This window comes from Sinohyriopsis cumingii, chromosome 6 (genome assembly GCF_028554795.1).
Source record: "Sinohyriopsis cumingii isolate HCF-2022 chromosome 6, ASM2855479v2, whole genome shotgun sequence".
Lineage (NCBI taxonomy): Eukaryota > Metazoa > Mollusca > Bivalvia > Unionida > Unionidae > Sinohyriopsis > Sinohyriopsis cumingii.
In genome coordinates this window covers 98,365,169-98,391,860 of record NC_142966.1, presented here as the reverse complement: position 1 = coordinate 98,391,860, position 26,692 = coordinate 98,365,169, and the positions used below count along the sequence as shown (strand labels likewise).

Sequence of the window (26,692 nt, the reverse complement as noted above, 5' to 3'; positions counted from 1 at the left end):
AGAATTAAAAATGAAATACGACGCGATTATTCCCCTTCAGCAAATGTCACCGTTGAAAATAATTACTTACGCGGTGATAATTTATCAGAATGGTCTAATGCACCACCGTGTTCTGATCCAATTTGTAGATATAAAACAGTTTATTTAAGCGGCTGTGGCGGGTCAGGAAAGACGACTCGGGCAATTGAATTATTTCGAACGCGGGCAAGTATAATCGTGCTTACACCGACCCATAGACTAGCGCGAGAGATAAAACAACGAAATGTTGACGCCGTTACTTATCATAGCTTTTTTCGATACAGCGGCGGTGAGTGGACTCCTGATCGAATGGGTGAAAAATTTATTCCTGAGGTTATCATCTGGGATGAGATATGTACTGTTTCGTTAGATACTTTACAAATGTTTCTTGAGTGGTTGCTGCTCGCGAATACAGCGGTAATCATGTGTGGCGACCATGGCCAACCACCACCATTTGTCGGCGAGGGTCCACATGATTGGTTAAAGGGTTTTGTGGACTATTATGAAGAAACCGATACTGATTACCGAGCACTTGATGAACAACTGCGCGAGGTTAAAAAATTAATCAGATTACAGCCGGATAGAGTTCAATGTGAAATAATCCGCGAGGTGATTCCGGAAACGCCGTTAAATGAATTCTGGGAAACATGGAGACCAAACGATTTGATTGTAGCGAGTAGAAAGATAGTCAGAGACACACTTCAGCGGAAGTTGTTTGCGTTGCATAAGGAAAAGTTTCCAACGCGTCCAGTGCCGTTGTGTTATAGACCCGCTGACACACGGCGGCAAAACATTGAAGTTGAAATCCCGGGCCCAACAGCGTCAGGGACAAAAAAACAAATTCTTGTGCTGAATGATATTGTGCTCGATGATATCAGCGTCGTCGAGGACGCGCTACGTGCTGATAAATCCCCGTGGACGCTAGGATACGCAACAACAATACATTCCTCGCAGGGATTGACTATCACGGATACAGTTGTTTGGATGGTTGATAATCGCATCGAATGGTCGAATCTAGTCTATCTTGCAGTGTCCCGAGTACGGAGGATAAATCAGCTTCGAAGAATTGTTATTGACGAAGCCACCGACGAAGCCGGCGACAACGATGACATTATTGATGCAAGCGTCATTGATAGAAAACTCTCGGGTTACCGCCAACAGGATAAAAAAAAACAGCGGCGTTTTGATATTGATGCCGAATTAATAATTGCGTTACGACAACAACAGAATAATCACTGCGCGAGTTGCAATTGTGTAATGCGCTGGCGTTATTCGGATAAAGACGCTCGCCAATTTACCGTGGATAGGATCGATAACAGTTTCGGTCATATCCGTGGTAATGTGAGGTTAACTTGTCTTGAGTGTAATAGACGCAACGGCGCTAGTTAAGACTACGCGGGGGCAATTGAGTATCGTCAGGTATCACTTGTAGTTGATCGCGAGTAAATCCGCGCTGAGGAGCAGTTGAATCCAGTCTATAGATCGGTGGTCTACCAGTTGATCGTGTTATCGTTGATATGTTATGTGTGGTAACACTCCAAATAGGATCAGTAGCTCTTTTTTTACCGCCTTCAAGCTCTCCTGGTTCATACAGATATCTGACAGTGACATCGCCGAGAATCGGCTTGGAAACGCTATCTATTTTTGATCTTCCGGGTATGTACTCGTATTTAATCGCGTCGCTGGGCTTCATGTTGATTGCTCGGGTAATCTCGTTATTTAATGATGCAATTATGCCCGGTAACCTTTTGACCCATTCACGAGATCGTTTTTCTTGGATGAATTCCTTCGCGTATTGATATCCAAATAACCGTTCAGCAAGAGTCCGATTCAATCGTTCAACAATTGCCTGATCACGATGTAGCGCAGTATGACCTCGTCGTATCGCGACGCTATGATGTTTCAGCGTTGATAAAACAGCGCCGCGAAATTCATTGCCAGGATCAACTTGTAATAGATTTGGCCAGCGCAGAGGACCCCTTCGGTAAATCCGCTCAAACGCATCGGCTACTTCAGTTGCTGACTTTGTTTTTAACGGCTCCGCTTGTTTGTATCGACTCGCAACATCAACTACGGTTAGGGCGTATTTGTAACCGTTGTCATGCGGCAGAAATAATATATCAGCCTGATGAACTTCATTAGGTACGCTAACGTCAAAGTGTGAGAAGTTTATTTGTTTAGGCGGTGGTAGATAAATTTGCCATATAGCCTGTTTGGATAACCAATTAGCCGCAACGGCCTTTGTTACCTTTGCAGCGCTTGCGAGTTTACCAATTGCGGCCTTTCCTTTCCAGTATCCTCTCGGAGAATAATAGATGGATTCCATGTTGTTATTATAAACGCTAGCGTTTTCAATTACCAGCGCGAGAAGCTCCGCTTCCAATCATTAATTTACCTTTCATAGCCGATTTTACCAACCATGAAGCCAACTTTTCTTTGAGGGATTTATCAGGAATGGCATTTAACGCGTGAATTAATTTTACATCCGCGATATGACGCTGTTGCAGATCACCGCTACGATAAGCTATATCATGTATCCGACATGCTTCGTCGATAGCGTTTATTGGATACTCACCGGGTCGCGGCTGATTTTGATCATCGAGTCTAATATCTAATCGTGTTCCGGGGCCACAGTAGCTATATCCTGGGAGGTGCTTTTCTCCTGGATACTTTGCCCACGGTGTTCCGGGGAGTTTTGATAACTTGGCTGCAATATCACCTCCTCGCTTTTTTTTAAAGCATCCCCGGGTCTAGCAGAAATAAATCTAAATTTCTTTGTACCGCATTGTACACACTTACCAGTAAGCGCCGATCTATTATTTCTTGTTGTAACGGTTGTCATATCATTTGTGCCAGTACGCACTCTACACTTCACACAATATAGATCCATAATTTATGTATAGAGATATGAATATAATTGATTTTTCGGCGACTAAAACGAGAGAACCAGTTAAGCATGTTGCAGCGTTACCAAACTCGATCCGGATGATTATCATCGGACCATCTGGATCCGGCAAGACGCAATTGTTACTTAATTTAATAATGAGATGGATGAAGTGGGATAAGTTGTATTTAATCGCCCCTAGCGTGGATGATCAACGATGCTACGAGGTGTTGAAAGATTTTAACGAGAATGCATCAGCGATCGCTGAAAAAAATGTTATTGAGTTTATTACAGATATCAATGATGCACCAGGTATTGATGATATTGATGGCGACGTTAACAATCTAGTCGTGTACGATGATGTTATGTTAGACAATCAAAAAAACCCAGCTAGGATATTTTCCAGAGGCAGGCATAAAAACACCGACGTGATATATGTCACTCAACGATACACTCAGATTCCAAAAGTAATCAGAGACAACTGTAATATTCTTGCTGTATTCAACGGCGTTGATACACACACGCTACGAAATATTTGGCAAACTTGGTGTGGCGGTGACATGGACTTTAATGGTTTTCGAAACTTTTTTAGTCATGCTCAGTCGACCCCACATGGATTTGTAACGATAAATTTACATGATCCTCGGACACGATATCGTATCGAACTTGACCAAATATTCGGTTAAATTGTAACTAATTTTCATTGTAAATAACTTCTTAGCAGCAGGGGGGAAATGACATCGACGCGGTCGTCGCTGTGCTTACCGGACGCTGACGACGCTGGGATCGCTGAGTGCAGAACGTATATTAAACCAAATGACGTCACCATCGTGTAGGATGGACCGACGTCGTTTTTTTTTTACCAGGCGCTAACTACACCGGATCCACTGAGTGCAGAAAGTAATAATTAAGCAAAATAACGATTGGACAAAATGTCCGATTCGCCCCCCCTGCTGCTAACTGACATACACATACATACACACGCAAGTATATTTACATAGGAGAACGAATTGCAATGAACTTGAATCAGATGAATACCAACATAAGTATATAGAGCCGAAGGCTCACACATGGCACAGAAACTTTACTGAACTCTTCCAGTCAATGTTAATTTGAGTTACTACACCCAAGGAATATATTACATCCATTATCCATTAGTAAAAGAGGAAAGACAACTGACCATCCTACGACAACCATAGGGATTCTACTTGTCAATACGTGGCAAAATCCGTGCTAAATTTATTCGGAATCATCTTGGGAATCACATCTATCAAGGACTCAAGCCAGGGAATCAGTGTTGTTTCCTGAAAGGAGAGTTTCCACATACGTGGTATTTGTAGTTTGACAGCTCCTCTTGAAATGCAACGAACAGACCAAAATCCTATAGACACTATTTATCGTCCTGACTAAAGTCGCTGACATAGTCAGCAGTGTGGGACTTTGGAAGATCATGGTAAATTTTGTGTGCATTGAGAAATACATATCGATTATTTGTCGATTCATTGATAGTATGCTTATCGGTATTGTGGATGGCAATGAGTCATCTGAACCATTTCCAATCACCTATGAAACTAGGCATGGTTGTGTTGGTCCCATCCCTCTTTGGTATTATTTTCTCAGTCATGCTTACTTTTGCTTTCCCTAACATTGGGATCCACATCTGATACCAAACTGACGGCAAGCTATTCAATACGATGAGGTTACAGGCGAAGAGGAAGTTACGCTAAGTGACTGTTCATGATCGTTTATTTGATGATTGTGTCCGGAATGACAAATCTGAGTCTGACATGCAACACAGTATGCACCATTTCGAGTCAGCTTGTGACGGTAGCGCACTCAGTATCAAGAAGACGAAGCTAGTACACCATTCTGCACCAAGAAAGATTTACGCAAAACTTATCAGCATTGTAAATGGTCAAACCCTCGTGCCAGTGGACAAATTCACAAATATATGTCACGTGCAGTTCACATCGATGCTGAAACCAACGCCAGACTAGCGTAATCAACTGTGACATTTGGCGGACTGCGTGCAGATATGAGGCAGAGTTGAGGTATCAGTCTACAAACAGAAATTAAGCTCTACGAAGCCATTGTGTTGCCGACCCTGCTGTGTGCTTGCGGTATCTGGATTGTGTGCAGACGCCATGATAAAAAGCTAAATTGCTTTCATGGATGCTGCCTGAGGAATTGATGAGGATAAAAGAGCAGGACAGAGTTCCAAACATTGGAGTTGTCGCATTGCAGCCATTCAAAGCATACACACTCTGCTGATGAAACCACAGTTGAGATGGGCAGGTTATATCACCGGGATGTCAGAAGAGAAACTACCAGAGAATATCTTCAACGGCGATGTGAAGGAGGGTAAGCAATATCAGGGTGATTAGAAGAAACGGTTCACTCCAGGGATCCTTGAAACTTTAGAGCATTGATCCTGGTCCTTGTGAGATCTCATATAGGATCGTCCCACCTGGAGGATTCTAAATCGCAATTGGAGCTACAAAGTGTGAATGGAGGGGAACTGCAGAGGCAGTGCAGAAGCGTAAGCTTCGTACGTCTCAGAAAAGGAACACGTCCTCTGTTGATCAAGCAGACCCATACGTGAACTCATACCAAGTGTACCAAAAACAATTTTTAGGGCACATATTATCTAATCAGCACTCACGTTCTCACAGAAGCCAAACACGTCAGCGATGACATGGTCATCCTCGAACTCGAGAGACGAAAATGTACAATAAATTAACTTTGAATTTATGAACAGTATACAAAAGTTTCGAGCTCACGAAACGGCAATAATCAAAACAATTATGAGCAACTTTTGTTTTATTTGTATATTCTATTTACAAACGCACGAATATCTGGCTACGATGAATGATAAGGTTTCAACGGATATCAAAATGGTTCTCCGATAGTTTCAGATGAAGAAAACGCGGAGTGTCCTATACTTTTGTACCAATTATCTGACATTTTAACTAACACATTCTCTGTTGAACTAACACCAAAGACCTACTGGTTATGTAATTCAAAATGATCCAAAAAGAACATTCTCTTGCACGTTGCTTTAAACAGTGTTTATTTGGTAGTGAATATTGGAAAAGCATGTATTGTGGTTTCATTATAGAGTAGGAAATGTAAGATCTTTGTTATTAGGGACTGTTCACATAGTCCCAATACCTCATAATCACCCCACCCCCTTTGTTTCACCCCAGCCATTCCCACGCATGAAATAATTTAAACACACACACAATAATGACAATTTCAACAATCGTTTGATAGTGGCAAAAAAGTAACCAGATAAAGAACATCTTTTCTATTTTCTTTGTATTGTTTCCTTTCTTAGCATTCACACACGATTGTAGATGATAACATGAATGAATCTCGTGTACACACACACACACACACACACAGACACACACACACACACACACACACACACACACACATATATATATATATATATATATATATATATATATATATATATATATATATATATATATATATATATATATATTAAACGAAGATGTTGTATTTAAGACCTGAATGAAAAGAACAACGGTATAAGAGATACTAAATGGTTAACGGAAAATGAGGTTCTAGCTTACACACAAACACTAGAGGAACGCACAAATGGTAAGCGCTGGGAAGATAAACGTCAATTTTTAATATGTCGGAGTCATGTTAAAAATTTTACATCGTGTTTGATGAAACATTGTATTCTTTTTATAGATATAAATTCAATTTGCAGAGAATCATGAGTTGGAAACTTTTGTTTAAAAAAAAAGTGTCTAACGATCTCCTGCCACCACATGAACTAATCCTCGTAACTTGACCACACATTTGCTTTGCCGATTAGACTGTTTCACGATCATCGTGTCTGACAGTGACTGCCAACATAATGCAATTTGCATTTAGCCAATGTTGGTGAAAATATGAACCATAAATAAGCTGTTATGGGATATGATTTCTATTTACAGGCCTACTGTGTTATTGGCATTTTTCTCACTATTCGAAGAAGGATAGCTTTGACATGTCAAATTACAAATATGTGACAATAGAAGAAACATAGTGAGACCTTTTCTCAAATAAATCATATGTTAGTTATGGGTAAGAACAAAACTGTTCATGAATACTATTGCAATCGATCAGTAAGGTAAACAAGATGTTTAGATGGAAACACATTTGATAAAAGTGTATGTTTTGAATACATACATACGCTGTCTGATTCCATGACACATTTTGAACGATGCGGTTATGTGTTCTGTACAAGTCACTTACATATATGGTAATGTTTTATATAATGTCAAGACTAGTTAAATATGTTTGCTTTCTCGTGGTACATTGAAAGATATCAATTTTAGTCAAACATGGTATGAGTAGCATAAAATAAAGTACTTAATTTAGGAACAAATTTAACACTTTACGCGGTTCTGTGCATATACTTCACACTATTTTGTTATTAGAACTTTGCAAGTTAATTGTCTCAAAACTTGAAATTTATCATAATAATGACGCAAATGGTATGCACAATGTATATTGGAGGTGTTAACAATGGACCCGTATTTCCGCAACTGGGATTGGAACATGCAGTATCCTTATCAGAATAATGACACGGAAACTCATTAGCCCTCCACGAACACTTAACAAGTAAATGAAAGAGCTCATAGCTGAAGTTCACATGCTGATGAAATAAGAAGCTTGCGCACCTTTCCAATATTAAGTCAATGTGAAAACTACGCCATTTTAAACAATTCCATTTCTTATTATGGGTATACCCGTTGAAGGTCCCTAGAAACGATAAGCATACAAAGTCTTCCAATAAAAAATTATACGTCTCAGATGTTGAGAGCCCTTCCAACAAACTGTAATATTTGAAGTTTCGACATTGACAATTATCAGTTAAACTGATTCTTGCATAAAGACGAAAATATGTAATTCGTCTTATTCGTCTAATAATACTAACATAAACGATATAATAATTCATTTCTTGGTTAAGTTAAAAAGCGATATTTTTCTTTGAGATTTAAACAGCCTGCATAAAAACGAACAATCTTGTGAAAGAAGTCACTTCTAGTAAAATATAACATGGAGAACTTCCGTATGCATGTAAATATATCGATCGGGCTTGCCGCCGGATTACTGATAGTGCTGACAGTGACTAGCAACGGCTGCATTGATGTATTTAAGTTTTGTGTATAACATTTTCAATAACAATTGTTACCTCCCATGGGAGTATCGATGCAAATCATACATATTCTCACATGTCATTGCTTAAATATTCATTTATATCTTCGCGTATGCATTCGCGTATGTCTTCGTGTATATAATCGCCACAGCGACGCCATTCTCACAGACGCGTATAATGAGTTATCCTGATAAAATCGTAGGCGTGGACAGTAATCAGTGAACATATTAGTATGATAAAAAAGGTGTTGTGGAAATATAATGAAATAGACACAAAAATGCAGTGTGTAATTTGCATTTATCGTACTCCGCAACTATCCTAACCATCCAAGCTGGGCAACTCGATTATCTTATCGAGCCTGTCATGGGTCAACCCAAATTATTCGGCTGCATAAATGTTTATGACAACTAGCAATACTATTTCTCTGTTTGCTTATATACTGAAGTGGATATGCGATTGTTCTGTCTAATTGATTTGTACCATAATAATTAACCATGCAACTAAATAATTGATTCATAGGTACTCTTTTCAAAATTTACAGGAATAAAGTTTGATAGGGTTCATATGTAATACATCTTCCATCTGTTCACAATCTCTAAGTATAAATTATACTTGATCGTTACTAAAATGCATGGCAACTTTTCCCAAAATTAGTATTGTTTCTTCATTTCATATGAAATCTGAGACAAAGGACCTGAAAAGTTGCTGCAGAGCAGAATTCACTGCTTTTCTCAGGCTCTTAGGAAAAGGTGCGAAGTGTCCCTTTCTTTTTATGAAGATATTTGACATATGTCTGATGACATATGTGTCCTTTATAAAGTCAACCCTGTAACTTGATACATTTATTAGGCAGCCTGCCTAGTCGTATAATCAAAAACATAATGCACATATAGTTCTTTTTTCATCTGATGTGAATGAAAGTTCAATCTCATTCATACGCCGTCCAAAACCATCTGGCTACAAACGCACGTAATATTGATGTATCTTAATTACAAGCTTGGTGCTATGTTATCTTTTATGTTTTCTTCCCTAGTTTAATTTATATTAGAACAGGCCTTTATGTTCATAAAACTAGCAGCATTTCCATGACTAAAAATTAAGTTTAGCTTCCCTTTTTGCTATCGCATGTTGTATCCTGAAGTTAAGCGTCCGAGGTTATTTGAATATGTTAATGTTACTACCTACCCCTCAATTTGACTGTACTTTCAGCATTTGATTTGAAACGTGAAAAACAATATTACAATGATTCAGTTAATACCAACCCTATTTTACAGTATCTAGATTTCCAGAAGATACTTAACATCCATTATTATATGTTGAATTTAAGTTTCCTGACATTAATTCTGTTAAAAAGAAGACGAATTTCAAGTGAAGGATAGACTGAGACTTTACCTTGAGGAAGCGAGTCTAACTGTACTAATGTATCGAGATGTAATAACGTCTAACTCGTTTCTTCTTAATATCAGCACTTTATTTAGTTCTCAAAGTGGATGTTCAAGTGTTATCTTATACCATATTTTTCAATGAAACCTGTAAACACTAACCGAATAATGCACTATGTTATGTACTTATCCATTATGATATTATCTTTTTAGCTTTACGGCAGGACAGACTACTAGTCTGAACCGTTTCCCTTCGGGTTTTTTTTTCGGTACTGTATGGTCTTCTGAATGAGTTTGATATATATGCTTTTCAAAGTGGCCAGAAATATTAGATCATTAAAACTTGAACTTTTCAGCTCGACTGGTCGCTGAACCCTAACAACTTAACTTCTTTTTCGCTTTATGTTAAGAAAAAAGATAACAGGCACATTTAATATTTTGTTAATTTTAAAGGGGGGTTTATTAGTACTACTGATGACAACATTAAATTATGTATCACTTTAAAGGTTTGGTCGATTCATGGAGTCTACCTTAAAAGTGACAACAGTTTCCTCTGTGTTGTGCATTGATGCTTCAGTCATAAAAATTGCACATTAAGCGTAACGTAGGTAAATTCATTGTTTTGTTTATTATATCTTTGATCAATAACAACGTATAACATTCCGAATTTAGTATGTCTTTTCATTTTCCTTCATATGCCACTAATTTGTATAGTCCGCTTACACGGCCATTTTGTTGTGCAATTTGAGTACCACAGCATCATGACTCTGCTTCATTTGTCTAACCAATATGGTGTTCATAGTAGCATTTTGCTTCATGTCGAAAGTATCCGTAAACTAAAGGGACCTTATTAAAGATTTTGACCATATTTGTTACTTCCACAGACGGCTGAATTACGTAATTCGACAAATCCCATGATTTTATAAACCCAAATTATATTATCTTTGTGTGTAATTGACAATTGCAATGAATTTTTGTCATTTGGTAACTTACACATTCTCTTCTATCGTTGTTTGTGTCTGGTCAATGCACTTTAATCCAATTGTCTCGCCACTAAATAAACCTTTTTGAATTGCTATTATGTAAAACTCCAAACTAAAAGCCTCCTCTTAACTAGCATATGAGTGTTCCTGGTTTACATTAGCATGAACAACGTTTTTATATAGATTTATCTGTAACTGTACCGAAAAGCATTCGAAGTAGGAAACCTGTTTTCCACAGCTTCCTAGTGGTATTTTGTTATTGTCTTTAAATGAGTTCAAGGCATTTCTTGTGTCAAAGACCTTTCTCAAAACCCTTGCTGAAAATGTTCTGCATTTACTGTACGTGTAGCATTAGTGCTTTTCATAGTTTGTTTTTTGTCACAATATTTTTATATTATATTTGTATTCCAACCACCAGTTGTATGACAATTAACTGCGTGTTATCCGCCATTCAAAATTCTTTGGCTTGTCTTAATTTCTTTATTATACTCATTTGTTCCATGGGTGTGACGGTGGAGTTCCCTTGTGGTGATATGTCTACGCTGAAATTAAGTTTCTCTCCTTGTCTAATAGTGGAAAACGTTTGTAGCCCTGAGCTGTATCCTGTGGTCGGCGTGGATTCTGAAACTCCGAAGGAGTTTTACTTTGCTCTTTTCATCACTCATGTGCCTCATGATCGTATCGCTTGTTTGTCCACTGAAACCTATCAGTGTAAGGGATACCGTGTACCGTTAGGGCTAATCATAGGATGTGATCGATTGCACAATGGTGACATGTGCTAAAACTTTACATTGTATTTGCGTTGTTGGTCATGAGTATCTTATGCTGCGCAACTGTTTTCAAGCCTTCAGCTTTTCCATTATTCATTGCTTGACAAACATGCCCCAGCTACCAAGTGCAGAGTATCAATTCAGAAGTGTTCTCCATGGTATAGCAGTGTTAAGGACCAACTTCGCACTGCAATAAGAAACCGCTGTAAAGCTAAGAGGCTCTGGCTTTCCACCAGACTCACTATTCATAAGCAAATATATGAAGTCGCTAATAAGAACGTCACAAATATAGTCCATGCAGCGAAATCAGGCCACTACACTACTAAGATCATGGAAAGTTCCAGCTGCAAAGAGCTCTTTGAGATTACTAACAAGTTAATGCCAAGGAACAAATCAACACCACTTCCAACTACCTTCTCTCCAGTCGACCTTCCGGACATGTTTGCAAATTGCTTCCGTGACAAAGTACAAACCATCAGAGATAAGCTTGACACCACAATTTCAATTGACTCGTCGTCACCATACAGTTGGGATACAGAATTTGAGCGGCAACCATTAGCAGCATTTGAACCTCTCTCTATGGATTTCGTACGTACAATCCTGATGAAGAATGCACCAACGTCATGTGAACTTGATCCAATTCCATCATCACTGCTGCTTGAGTGCTTACATCCAGTATTGCCTTCACTAACTGATGTTATTAATACCTCTCTCTCATCCGGGGAATTCTCATCATTTTTCAAATCTGCCATTGTAAAGCCTCTGCTGAAGAAACCAACACTAGGCCATAACTATTTAAAGAACTACCGCCCAATTTCTATTCTCACATTCATATCAAAAATCTTAGAAAAGGTTGTTCTATTCCAGCTTTTATCTCATCGAAATTCAAACAGTCTTTTAAGCAATGTACATTCTGCATATCGCCCTTGCCACAGTACTGAAACTACTCTTCTAAAAGTAGTAAATGACATTCTCTCTGCGTTGGATAGCGGAAAGACTAGAGTCCTCACCCTCCTTGATTTTTCTGCAGCATTTGACACAATATACCATGATATATTACTTCACCGTCTCCAGCATGTATTTGGCATTCATGATACAGCCTTACTGTGGTTCAAGAACTACTTGGTCAACAGGACACAAATTGTATCTGCAAATGGAATACACTCCAGCCCAGTTGATCTATGTTGTGGTGTTCCGCAGGGGTCTGTTTATGGACCTGTTCTCTTCATTCTGTACACTCATTCGCTCTCAAGTGTCATAGATCATTATCCAGTGTCTCACCAATTGTACGCTGATGACACCCAAATATACAAATCTAACCGCCCAACTGAAGTTGATGCTGCCATTCAAGGTGTAGAGAGGTGCATTTCTGATGTGAAATCATAGATGACATGTAACAAGCTACAGATGAATTATGGTAAAACTGAGGCCATTCTGATCACAACACAAAGACTTTCTCATTCACATCCTATACCTCAAACAATAAATATCAGCAACGCTACCATTAAATTCACACAATCAGTACGAAACCTAGGTGTTACTCTGGACAGTACTCTCACATTGCACCTACATGTCATGAACATATGCAAGGCTGCATATCTTGAGCTGAGACGCATCAGCTCCATTGGCAAATATCTTTCAGTTGATACCACTAAAACACTTGTGTGTTCATTAGTACGTTCAAGACTGGACTATTGTAACTCATTTCTATCTGGTTCATCTCAATATCTGCTCCAGAAACTTCCAAAAGTTCAAAACACAGCTGCTCGGATCATACTTAGAGTACCACGAACAGAGCGCACCTCCCCGCTGCTCTGTACCCTACACTGGCTATCCATTCGATCCAGAATCAAACACAAAATTTGTTCGCTGTGCTATGTTTCACTGTCGGACTCTAGTCCAACATACCTATCCGACCTCACCCATGTGTACACACCAGCAAGATACTTACGCTCCTCTTCTGACAATCGTATACTCATTATTCCCACTATGAAAACAAAGTCATATGGACAACGTTCTTTTGCATACCAGGACCCAGCAACGTGGAATGAATTGCCCACTGAACTTAGACACAAAGACACAGTGATCATATTCAAGAGGGCTCTCAAAACTTTTTTTCGACTGCAAGAACAAACTTAAAAACCTAATAAGGTTTCCTACCTGAAATATTCTCAGCATGTTTTTTATTTTATAATGTTTTTCTAATTTCATGGTGTTTGTTTTTGTAATAATATTATTATATGTTTTTTATCTTATAGGTGTTGTCTAATGTTGTAAAGCGGTTAGAGCTTCTAAAGATTAGGAGCTATACAAAGTCCTCATTATTATTATTATTATTATTATTATTAGCCTTTGCATTACTCGCATCTCCTTTTCTGAAAGTCATTGTTTTATTTGTTCTCTTTATGTATCTTGTATTCCTGGAATTAAAGCTATGAGATAGTCAATGCTGACAGACTTTATTCTTCTATCTTGCTTGAAGATAAATCGCTTTACATAAACGTTGGAGACAGTTAGGGGATGGATATAAGAGTTCTTGTTTTCTATTACCATCTTCATTCTCTTACATTCTATATAATATGGGCATGCTATTATTATTATTATTATTATTATTAAAAAAGTAAGTAAACACAAACAAGTTCATTTTCTGAAACGTGTTTTGTATGTGTATCTATATGTCTATATGCATGTACGCAGTTATGTATGAATGTACGTGCCGGTAAATTTGTGAATAGTATCTTCAAAATGTACACACACACACACACACACACACACACACACACATATATATATATATATATATATATATATATATATATATATATATATATATATATATATATATATATATATATATATATATATATATATATATGGGTATGTGAGAAAGTTTTGCAATAATTTTCCTTTGGTCTGTGGTTCTTGCCGACGTTTTCCAGGGTTTTTCTTCCGCCAGTTATACGACTGCCTTGTATATCCTATCAATCACTGATAAGAGGCGTTAAACCCCAAACAACAACAACAACAACAACACACACACACACACACAATGCGAACATTTACTAATTTCTCTAAAGGAGGTAAGGTTTAACAACGAGAGGACGATTATTGGGGTGAGGGAGGAAAAGGACGAATTACTCAACAGGTCAGTTTCATTAAACCTAATGTGTAAATCTTTTTCTTTACTTAATCGATAACACGTACAACGAGGACGAGTGTGAAATTATGAATTAAAATTGAAGCTAACTGCTTAAAATGTTATTTTTCTTTCATTATATGTTAAGCAAATTTAAACATTCATCCACAACGACATGACTTCATAAACTTTGAAGAAATTAATACAGGAAAACTATAACTATACTGATTGATAGCACATTAGAAGGACTGAAAAATTTGCTTTTGTATTCTGGGTATAATTAAGAATTATTGTTCACCAATCTCCATGGCTGAAATCCTTACCCACGTTTCCAGAAAGGTCTGTAACTGCGAGGGCCTTATAAATTAATATAAAAAAATAATTGAAAAATTCATTTAATTGTTCTAATTACCTTTCTAGGCTGAGGAAAATTGCAAATGACAGACCGACACATGAAAATACCGATATCACCGATATGAGTGACGAAATACGCCCTTCAAAGCTTGCGGAAAAGATGTCTGAGTTGTACAACAACCAATGGACAAGTGCTTTTGTTGAATTGAAGTCAAATGCGGTTGTGGATGATAATGCAATTGGTATACTGCTAAAGATTGTGATGGTATATCATTATTTTACTCCATACCTTCAGCCATTTATAATGCCCACTTGATTTCATTTCTTTTAAAAGCCCAGTGGATGCACTTCTCTGTGTATATTTTGAAAAAATGAGTGAAATGGCTAGAAAATGTATATATACCAATCATATTACTCTGCGAGATTAAATTGATCTGTTTGTTATTATAGAGATGATAATCTTTATCGAGTAATTTCATGCAAACTTTAAACTTAAAGTAGTAACCAAAACAAACATCTAAGACTTTGTATGGATACATTTGACTTATTCAAGTGTCCAATAAGTGAATGTAATAGGGCTATTGTTTCTGGCTTTCTGACGTATTCCACTTATCGATGTTAAAATATGTTACCCTTTTGCATCCTGATTAATTACAGACCATTTCGTTTTTTATTGGGGGCGGTTCAAGGCCAGTACTAGGTAACGTCTAATAAAATGAAGATCCCAACAGTTTGTAATGTCAAGCTTGCAAAGTTGAATTTTATGTAGACTTTGGTAAAAAGGCCACCAGTTCTGTGCTTTGCAGGACAGATGTGTATTGATGTGAAATTAGACTTATTCAACTTTTCAATAAAATACGTTTTGATGCATATTCTTAGAGATAGTACATTTAGCACACCCGTACAGACAAAAATCGATGTCGTAATTTTAGAATCTAGATATAATATAAGGTGCAAGGGATACTTTTGTGCACATATTTAATGTCGCATTCACCTGCCTGGTATAAAATAATCATCAAAAATAAAATACACATGTTACTAAAAAAATCATATATTTTGGATAAGTAATTTTAAAATAAAGCATAAGAATAGTATTCATTTTACCAAAGAAATCCATGGCAGTTCATAGCAAAACCACAGCCTCAAACTTATACTTACATTATTCACGTTCGTATGTCATTTTGGACACAATGTGATGTTCACAGTACTACCACAAACTGCTTTCCTTGGTGATAATTCCGCAAAACTTTGTGTACTAAACAGGTTGCTGCAATTCACTATAGTTGCCATCGAAACAGTTTTTATGATATTCTACTTGCCCTGAACCCACTTGTTTGCTGCTTCAGGTGGATAGCTCTTATTCATAGCCGACTATTTGGTATTTCAATGTCTACATAATGTAAATTAACTGCGGGAAGTGTACATGCCTCATTAATTTGATGAACGATACCAGCACAAAACGTCTAATTCACAAATATTTTCATATATTTAATTAGGAATAGCAATATGTTTGACATGGGCTAATTTATGATACTTTTCCCTGCCGCCTAATATGTCTACACTGTACCTCTAACTCATACATTATTCGTTCGTGATTCTTTTATTTTCTTTGCATAACAGCAACGATGTAAACCTTGAGCTTTCAGGACTCACGGTACTAATTCAGTTCACACAGTAAACCTATGCAAACATCATGACATTACAAATTCAATAACTTCAAATTTCTGAGTGCTCATGATCAAACCTATATTTATCAGTATAGATGAAACCTGGATGACGACTTGTGTATATGCAAGGATATGAGCAGCGGCATTTTCTGGAACTGCATGAGTTTGAAACATGTGCTTTCAATTCCGCACCAAAGAGTCAGATGCAAATTTCAGTAATGAGTGTTCCAAAATCAAGACTGTTAAAAGACTGAAATTCCATCAAGAAAACAACGTCTCCATTTTTTTAAAAGTTATAATTAGGACAAGGTTTCAAAAGATTCATTTTTTTCTTCTAAAACAATGACTTTCAATTTCAACCAATCCTGGTCATCCAAACCCATATATAGTCTATTTTATGTTCATCCATTTCCAGGCTGGTTCCCATATTTCCAAACAATTAGTACCGTGTGCCCTTCATTCGAACCTCCAATGAGTTGTTTTGGGTCTTTTCGACAATATTTAATGATAGCCATGTCATTTAAGTGATTATTGCTCAATCCGACTCCCATATATTCCCATGTAGATATATGCTTTCAGACATACCATAAGTATGCAAATATAACCAATTATTCCAGGAAACCAACCAAGTATGTAAGGAAATGACCCGCAGCCATTATCAAAAACTAAAAGAGGCATGCACTTGTTTTGAGTACAGCTCATCAGCAGACGTTGAGAACAAAGAAAATGTAAGCATCTGTATGTTTGAATATGAACACATGTAAATACAACCATAAAACAACTTTGGAAATAGCTTTATAAATATATTTCCGTTACCGTGTTTCTGTTTAATGTTATGGCAGTCATTCAATTTCTTACTTCTGTTTGTTTGCGTTCAAAATAATATTCATTTTATTATATGTGTCTACCCACGGGTCCTAAAGTATAATGTGAAATGGTCTGATATTGTGTGATGGTAAAATATTGCAGAAAGAAATGTTTGAATTGGGATTTATTCTATAGTTTCAAGAACATTATGAAAAGGATTGGTGTAAATAGCATAATATTATTTCTAAGCAATGATTTAGTCACCAATACGCTCTGGATTTGTATACAATGAAAGCATTTGAACCCGCTTTATTGTTTTTATCTTTTAATTGTATGTTGCTGGGTTGTTTGGTTTGGTGTAATAAGAAGAACTTTGTAATTCATTTGCCATAAAAGACCTTTGCGATTAGTATTGATAAAATGACCGCAAACTAATGGTCACACTGTGCTGTAAATCAATGAATACATTACGTTTCTTGTACACCATTATTGAATATTGTTGCACAATGTACCAAAAAGAATATTTTTTTAAATATGTATGATTACCGAATAATTTAAATAAATATTTTACTTTTCAGAGGTGAGAGTATAAATAAAATAGCATACTTAGATATCTGGATCAGCAGTTGTATGCTAGGACAGTATATTTATTCCCGAAAGCGATATATTTATTACGACTAAATGTAATTTTTGATGATACTATTCTCATTGTTTTTGAACACACCAATTTTGTTTTATGTAATCGTTTGAGCTTTTTCAAACAATATACATCACGACAGATATCTGTCTTGTGGATATATCATGCCACATATTTTGAAAAATATACATTGTGACAGATGACTGATATTGTCCATTAATTTATTAGTGATACAGTTATCTACGTTACAAGGGCTAACTTTGCTTGAACACGATGTGCAACTTCTAACATCCACAAAGGGATGGACATATTTAGGGATATAATGTATATCCTCCAACTCTCACAATCGGTTGGGCATATCTAGGTATATAATGTACATCCTCTAACACCCACAAAGGAATGGACATATTTAGGTATATAATGTACATCCTCCAACACTCACAATGGGTTGGACATATTTAGGTATATAATGTACATCCTCCAGCTCTCACAAAGGAATGGACATATTTAGGTATATAATGTACATCCTCCAACACTCACAAAGGGATGGACATATTTAGGTATATAATGTACATCCTCCAACACTCACAATGGGTTGGGCATATCTAGGTATATAATGTATATCCTCCAACACCCACAAAAGGATGGACATATTTAGGTATATAATGTACATCCTCCAACACCCACAAAGGGATGGACATATTTAGGTATATAATGTATATCCTCCAACACTCACAAAGGGATGGACATATTTAGGTATATAATGTACATCCTCCAGCTCTCACAAAGAGATGGACATATTTAGGTATATGATGTACATCTTCCAACTCTCACAATGGGTTGGGCATATCTAGGTATATAATGTACATCCTCCAACACCAACAAAGGGATGGACATATTTAGGTATATGATGTACATCCTCCAACACTCACAAAGGGATGGACATATTTAGGTATATAATGTACATCCTCCAACACTCACAATAGGTTGGACATATTTAGGTATATACTGTACATCCTCCAACACTCACAACGGGTTGGAAATATTTAGGTATATAATGTACATCCTCCAACACCCACAAAGGGATGGACATATTTAGGTATATAATGTACATCCTCCAACATTCACAATGGGTTGGGCATATGCTGATAAATAAAATAAATTAGCATTTTTGGGACATGAAAGCCATTTCTCCTTTGTTTCTCTGTATCTTGTGGATAAACGTTTTCAAAGGAAAAATTCAAACGAATCTCATTTGTATGCATTCACAATATACAGATTATTTGGTTTATAAGAACTGTATAAGTTGCAAATAATTGGCTCATTAGTTTAGGAAACGTTCTGATACAGGCTGGTGCCATTTTCTCGTCGAGTTCGCTGCGTTTGTGACGCATAAATACACGTCCAGTCAATGCTGCGCTATCTTATCGTTTACAGTTGTATTGACTTCATTCTAAACGTCATGCGTCTTTGCAGGTCAGAGAGAGAGAGAGAGAGAGAGAGAGAGAGAGAGAAAGACTACTACATGTGCGGGTAATTTAATATAAAAAAATATATTTATCTGTACAAATTTGCATCTCAAACTCTTTCAGCGTGCATGTTAGGAATATTCTTGCACATAATGAATTCTTTAACACTCGGAATATTTTGTACATCCTCTAAAACTCACAAAAGGCTGGGCATACGTTTGCACAGAATGACATTCTATAACACTGACAACGTGTTGCAAATATATTTGCACATAATGTAAATCCTCTAACGCTCACTACGTGTTTGGAGTATGTTTCCACACAATGTACATCAGCAAACATTTATAATGTGTAGGGTATTGGTTTGCAAAAGATGTACATCCTCAAACGCTGACGTTGTAAACACACAGTCAGTAGAGCTGATTTTGTTTGTTGTCTTTTCTTTAAACTGTAAATTGTGTGAAGTATTAGCTAATCAGTTTAGGAGAAATTTGCCATTAATATCGAGGAGAGAGCTGGATTCGTGACGCGTAAGCGCGACTTTCGGTCAGTGTCTTAGCACTTGCAGTTATAGTTAACTCATAGTAATTGTTATATGTCTTTGCATGTCACGGGGGGGGGGGGGGAGAGCGAGTAATCAAGACGTATAACCCTTGAATAACTAACGAATAGTTTAGTCCTTAGAGTTCGTATTATTATAAATGCCACCATCATTAAAATGTGAAGCTCTTAACTGCTGCGAGGGAAGAATAAGAAAAAAATCATATGAAAAACACGCACTGTTCTTGACTAATGTGTTCATGTGGTTTGTCAAATGTGATTCAACATTATCGTTGGTAGACGTGCTTTCGCAATTAAAATAAATACAATTCATGCTGCAAGGTGGCATCAATAATATATTTTTGTTTATATGCACATATGAACGTATTTTTGTCTAAATTTCTATATGTTTTTCTGTCGTCGACATCTACACAGTCTTGTTTGCAAAATATTATTTTTATTTCCAAATATGTATGTACCTGACGCGAGTTGCGAGTAATAACAACAGAATTTCTTGCGTATAAAAATATTTTAATTCTTACCTCGCTAAATGAAAATAGGTGTGCAGAAATATTAAATAGAATAATAAGTAGCAATTTGATGATTACATGCTTGGAAGAAAGAGTGCTAATGCCAACCATTGTCGCAACCAAGATGTGCCGGTAGCATATCTCATGACATGGAACGAAGTTAAATTAGTTCGTTTCGTTGTTCAGTGTTAGACCAAAATTTAATGGTTCGTTGGTCAACAAAGTTGACCTGTATCTTGATTATGGGATCTAAGAAATGAAGATTGCTTCAGAAATTTCAAATTGAATCAGGAAAGCTATAATAAATTACAATTAAATGGTCGATTTTCCATTCACTTACAGCAAGCTTAAATATACATAATTCTGATTTTATTTCAGGGTAAAATAATTATGAAGGGAAATATCAGCATTGAAATGCAGCAAGACATTATAAGTATTTGGCGTGAGTCGTCAAAGAAATTGCTGAAAAAAGTTAGTCCGGTAAGAATACGTTCATTAACATATTTAGGTCTTGGCTTAATATCCGACCGAAGAGCCATCTCCAGGGCAGAATCTAAGTTTGAATCTACGATATATTGGCAGCTAATGGAATTAAAACATTGTGAATTTCGACAGAAAGATAATGACATGTACATGTTTCAACATAACCAACTCATGTATTTCGAAAGTACTAATACTTGTGTGTAAAACGACCCTGCCCCAAAATGTCTACAATCTAATGCCTGTCACATATATCTGAATATATATGACATAATGCTCTTAGACAGCGAGCAGTTTATTTTAAGAGCAACTTTATGGCAATCGTGTTTCAAATGTTAATGTATAGAAAAATCTAATCAAACTTGTAGAGGTCATTGTTTGAAGCCATTGCACAAGTGGAATTGGGAGAAGAGGTCGCTTCTGTATGAATATGGTCAATTTGCTTTATAAGAGCTTGTTACAAATAAACTTGAGGGAATATGTCAGTGGACAGAGTGGTGTGATGTCTTGTAACATTGAGTCCAACTTAAGAGAAGAGTGATTTAAGTGTTAATTTATTGGAGGAAATAATCGTACCTTCACTTAAAGAAGAACATGTACATTTGCCGGTTTCCCAACTGACATACATTTCTGTAAGTACAGCATTGTTTCACGATAAAAAAACTCCAAAGAGTTAATGTTTCATATTATGTGATGCAGTTCCGACTCTAAAGAAACTTTTGTATGTCTCTAGTACTGTTCCAAATCGAATCATACAAATCTCCGATCATTAATTCATTAAATCTGGAAGTTTCTGCATCCGAACCACTCCGGTGGGCTGGTGGTTGGAGCGTCCTCATCGGATGCGGGAGGTCACGGATTCGAAGCCCGGCCGAGTCATACCAAAGACTTATAAAAATGGTACTTATAGCTGTCTCGTTAGGCGCTCAGCATTAAGATGTTAGTGTTAGGACTGGTCGGCCTGGTGTCAGGATAATGTGAATGGGTGGGTCATGATGCTATATGTTTGCGGCATGATGCTCCTTTGCAAGACATTATTATAAACTGCCACACTGCAGACATCGTAGTGATATGACTGAAAAATTGTTAAAGTTGCGTTACAAATACAAATCAAATACACATAGTACTGCATCCAATAATGATCCCTTCAAATGAATATCCGACAACTGGAATGCTTAGTACTGCAGATTGACACACATAAGGTTAAAACGTTGTACATATTTTAAACAATGTATATACCTGGTGCATAGATCGTTTACCTAGCACAAGTGAACTGTATCGGAGATTTAACGCAAATTAGGTGTTCAATATTGATGATATGTGTCCAATATGCCAATCATTTGGTAGAACAGCTTGCTCTTTCAATTGCAATTTGTAAACAAAAAATCTAGCTTTAAATGTTACATTTTTATAGAAGTATTGTCTTAAATTAAGTTCCACGCGCAACAAATAAAAGGTGCAACATCTCACACATAATCATCGTAATGATTTCTCGTTCTTATTCCATAAACTATTTCCTTTACAATAAACGTTATGTGATTGACATAATTTCAAACGTTTAATGATCTAATTTTAAATTTATGAAACTCATTGAATAATGTCCAAAGTTTGATCGCTATGACTCGGAAAATCTGGACTTTAGTCAGATCATTTCATAAATTCAATAATATTTCAATTCTCATATATATAATGAGATAGAGAGAAACATACATATAGTTTCATATGCTGATGACAACAAACCATGTACGATGAACAAATGATTTGCTAACACCATTATGAATATTTTGTATTTAGTACATACCCGTATTATCTGGCATGGGTGATATGGAGTTCGATACAAATGTTCAATCTGAATTGGTATCGCACACATAAAATCTCTATATAACTAACCCAGCCTGGACCTTATTTGAAATTACAACTTAATAAATTCAATTAAAAGCTCATGTAGAGAGATGATAAATGTATAATTTATGATACTGTGTCATAAGCTCACTCTGTACGAAGCTTCAGTAGCTGGAAAACTTCCCATATTCCAAGCCTATCGATTTTAATGGAACGTTATTTTAGGAAAGAAACTTTAAAAAGGCATAAGTTATGCATGATCTTATTTAATTTGCATTATTAACCCAATATTAGCTTAAAGCTACATTCACAGAAAAGTGATCTAAACTCAATGTCATACCTGGCTAAAGTTTCACATTATCAACCCAGCCACTAGTTCACAGTAGTGCGACGTAGGATGCAGGCATATTCATGTATAGAAACCCTCTCAGATGCACGACTTTCATCTTGAGAGGGCACAAAATAACAGATATGACTGATATGACCCTATATTTCTTAAAATACGTAGCGGAAAGAAGTGAAATCAACAATGTTTGAAAGCCTCGCCAAACAATATATTTCCTAGAATAGACAATGAAACTTCAAACAACTAAAAACCAATTAATTCTGAAAGACCGATATGAAAAAGGAATGAATACTTGTGTACGTAACCTCTTCATATAAAACTGTTAGTTGACAAATGACGCAATCGATTTTTCGGAAAGCCAATGGAAAATTTGACCCATTCTTAAGCAAGGTTAGGCCTAGAAGTTAAGTTTTAGTAAACATTTTGTTTACTACTTATCACATGACAATAATCTGATAGAAAAGCTTTTCCCTCATTCATGGACCAAGGTCAGTCATACAGTGTAAATTAAATATACATTACATGACACAACATCCAGGCTATAAATAACAAGAGTACCACACAGCAATTTGTAAGCTCATCTTGTGCCCTTTTCCTTATCGATAACTTTAATATTGGAGCTTTAAACCTGCCACTGCATCATAAAGTGTAGAAATGAACAAATTTCATCAAACCACGTGAAATAATTGTAGTTAAAAAAGTGACAGCCAGGATTAAGAAGCAGGTCCCCGACTTTGACCTTAACTCATGCGACAGAGGATATGATTCTGAATACATGAGGCCGGATCAATTATAATTATACTGCATTACTGTATTAGTGCCTGAAGAGAACAAAACTCTTCGCTACAATAATGAGATCATATGCATCTTTATCTATTTAATTTTAATAGTTATTTGTGTCTCCCGATGGATCACACTTCCAAATACCATGTTTAACGGAAATACAAATTGGGATATTCTTCATATATAAAAAAAGGTTCCTCGAATTTGGTAATGTCACAATTCTAGGTAAAATAATAGCCGCACGGAAGACCCAAATTAAGAAGCTTTTAGCTAGAGCTAGTGACTTTGGAAATTTGTAACAATAAACCCGTGTTTACATACAATTCATGATGTTTTCAGGACTATTTTATTTACATTTCATTTTGCTATTTTGGTGTGTATCCTGAAATAGTAATCAGGTCAGAAAATTACAAAGGGGATGACTCAAAATCTATTACACTCTCGAAACACCACGATTTACTTTGAACATGTCGAAGCATCTGATACTCTGTTAATACAGAATTATAGAAACATATAAGTAAACGTTATTATCTAAATCTACAATCTGGCTCATTCGTGGAATTTTGATTTGTTATTTTCCTAAAAATATAACAATGCTGAATATACATTTTCTTTATATGTGCTGACAATATTTGTAGCATCCGTTGAACATGCATTATCTCTGGACTAATGTGTGCATGGTTTTTTTGCATAAGGATGAGAACGTATTATAGAAACTCTTTAGATTTATTGACAAGTATTTGTGCTCGGTGTTACGTAGATGCACGAAGATTTTAAAATTGCATGTTTAATCATCTATGTTTTGTTATGTATGCAAGCCCGAACGAGGCTAAATTATAAACTAAAATTGTAACGAGGAATATTAATATTTGTAACATTCCATCGAGTTCATTTCCAGCACAAACGGATGATACATTTGGTGATAGAACTGGTAATAATTCTAGACGCTTTTGTTCTAGTTGTGATTATTGTTGCCCTCTTTTTAACAGATTATCAGGGAGAAAGTTGCAGAAAAGTTCGAGTTTCCATTATTGAAGATGAGAGAAACACGAAAGTATATGAAAGAATGTGTTGAACTCTGCTGGATGATGAATCTGCAGGAAAAACCAATGCACCTGGATATAAGTGTACCAGACAAGGATGGACATCCATACTTCGATACCGAGAAGTTTAGATCATACACAAAGACTGGCCAACACGTTGCTTTTGTTGTGTGGCCAGCACTCTGTTTGTTTGATGGGGGTTCATTGCTAAAAAAGGGAGTTGCACAAGGGTTAAAGGTTGAAAAGGGTACAAGTGGTTAGGAACATTCAAGTATGCCACGTTCTTGAGTAGTACAACGTAATATATCTCGATTATTTCCAAATGCGAGATATGGCGCTTATATATTACTTTTAAAGTATTACTTTTATATGGAGTCAAATGTGGTGCTGAAATTTTTGTGAGGTACGATTTCGAATTTCTCAAGAACCAGCTAACATTATCTAACCCATGACTAAGTTGAACATTCATGAATGAATCCTACAGTTCCGGCAGAACATGGTATTAGTGATATCTGAATCAGAAATGAGATCATTATATGCCTTTAATTGTGTAATCATCAAATATACAATTTTCACAAACCCCGGAAATGACTCAAAATGACACTTCGTAAAGATTGGATTTATTTGGTTTTCAATTGCAGGCGAAAGTCCAGCAATGAATCCAAAACCAGCTCTCCCAGAAAATCATTTAACTATGAAATTTAATCCTTTTGAGAATTTTTGTGCGGCTCAGCACTATTAAATGTGCATTGCAAAGCAAATACAGCGCCAACTGCGTCTTTCTATATTTCGTCGTCTTTAAAGTGAATAGTTTTCCGTTGTTGGATTTTCTGTTATTATGTTAGCTCGTTCGCGCGGATATCGCGATTAATCATGTAATTTGTTTCTCCGACTGTTTTTTGTTGTTTGTGTGCGTCTGGGTTTCTCTCTTGGAATATTTAACGGGGATGATTTACATATCCATGGATCTATCTTTCCGTCTGTGCGTTAGTTCAAACATTTTTTTTTCCAACGGATAAACGAAGTGACAACATTCTATTTGTATAAACCGCAAAGGGCAACATATTCGTATTATATATATGTATAATTATATTTGTCCAGTCTTTTTCTTATTCCATCATCTGGTAATGGCGTTTGTGACATACAAAGGTTTTACTGTTAGGCGACTAGTAAATTTCAAAATATGAAATTAAGACTTTTACCTAAATTTAGAAAAATTGTTGATGATAATATCACCAATAAATATTGTGACAAACATAGACGATTTTGTACGTTATGTCACCAGTTAATTTCACCTTTGACGATACTTGCTTTTGTTGAATTTGAAAATTATATAATATTTCTTTTTAGAATATTATCCATTCATGTTGGTTGCATATAAACACGCAAAACATATTACACAAGATGTTAAGGAAGATTGTATTGAGATATTTCTCCAGTGCCTTTCATGTGTTTTACATTTCTTTAAGACACAATATACTTCCCAAATATGGCTTTATTTTATAAAATGTTCAATTGCGAAGTGCAGCATCAATGACTGTAATAGCAGGTGGTATGCGATAAATTAACATAACTATGATATTTTGAAAGTTTTTGTAGTTTATAACCACGTGAAACATGAACAGAGTTTTGTATGAGTCAAAAAATCTGACCTGAACTAAGATATCTATTTCAAAAGAAAAATAACTGTTTTAATGTGTCTATTATTATATAAAAGTTTCAGCCTTGAAAACTGTACGATATTTAACTTTTAAAATCGATGCTTCCGTATAAGTCTTTATTTTGATTTTTTTAAAAGATAAATAAACCTGGCCTTTTTACAACAATTGGTCTCTATTT

General features: G+C 36.2%; 1 protein-coding gene across 1 annotated transcript in view; it reads left to right on the top strand.

The window, feature by feature from the left end:
• LOC149797527 (uncharacterized) overlaps positions 1-26,110 on the top strand; it is a 72,994-nt gene extending 46,884 nt beyond the window's left edge. Inside the window, exons 6-9 of the mRNA XM_089960426.1 lie at positions 14,776-14,974; positions 16,994-17,104; positions 20,738-20,839; positions 24,800-26,110. Coding sequence (XP_089816552.1) covers positions 14,776-14,974; positions 16,994-17,104; positions 20,738-20,839; positions 24,800-25,114 — 727 coding nt within the window. The 3' untranslated portion in view covers positions 25,115-26,110. The remainder of the gene's footprint in view (positions 1-14,775; positions 14,975-16,993; positions 17,105-20,737; positions 20,840-24,799) is intronic.
• The last annotated feature ends 582 nt before the right edge of the window (positions 26,111-26,692 follow it).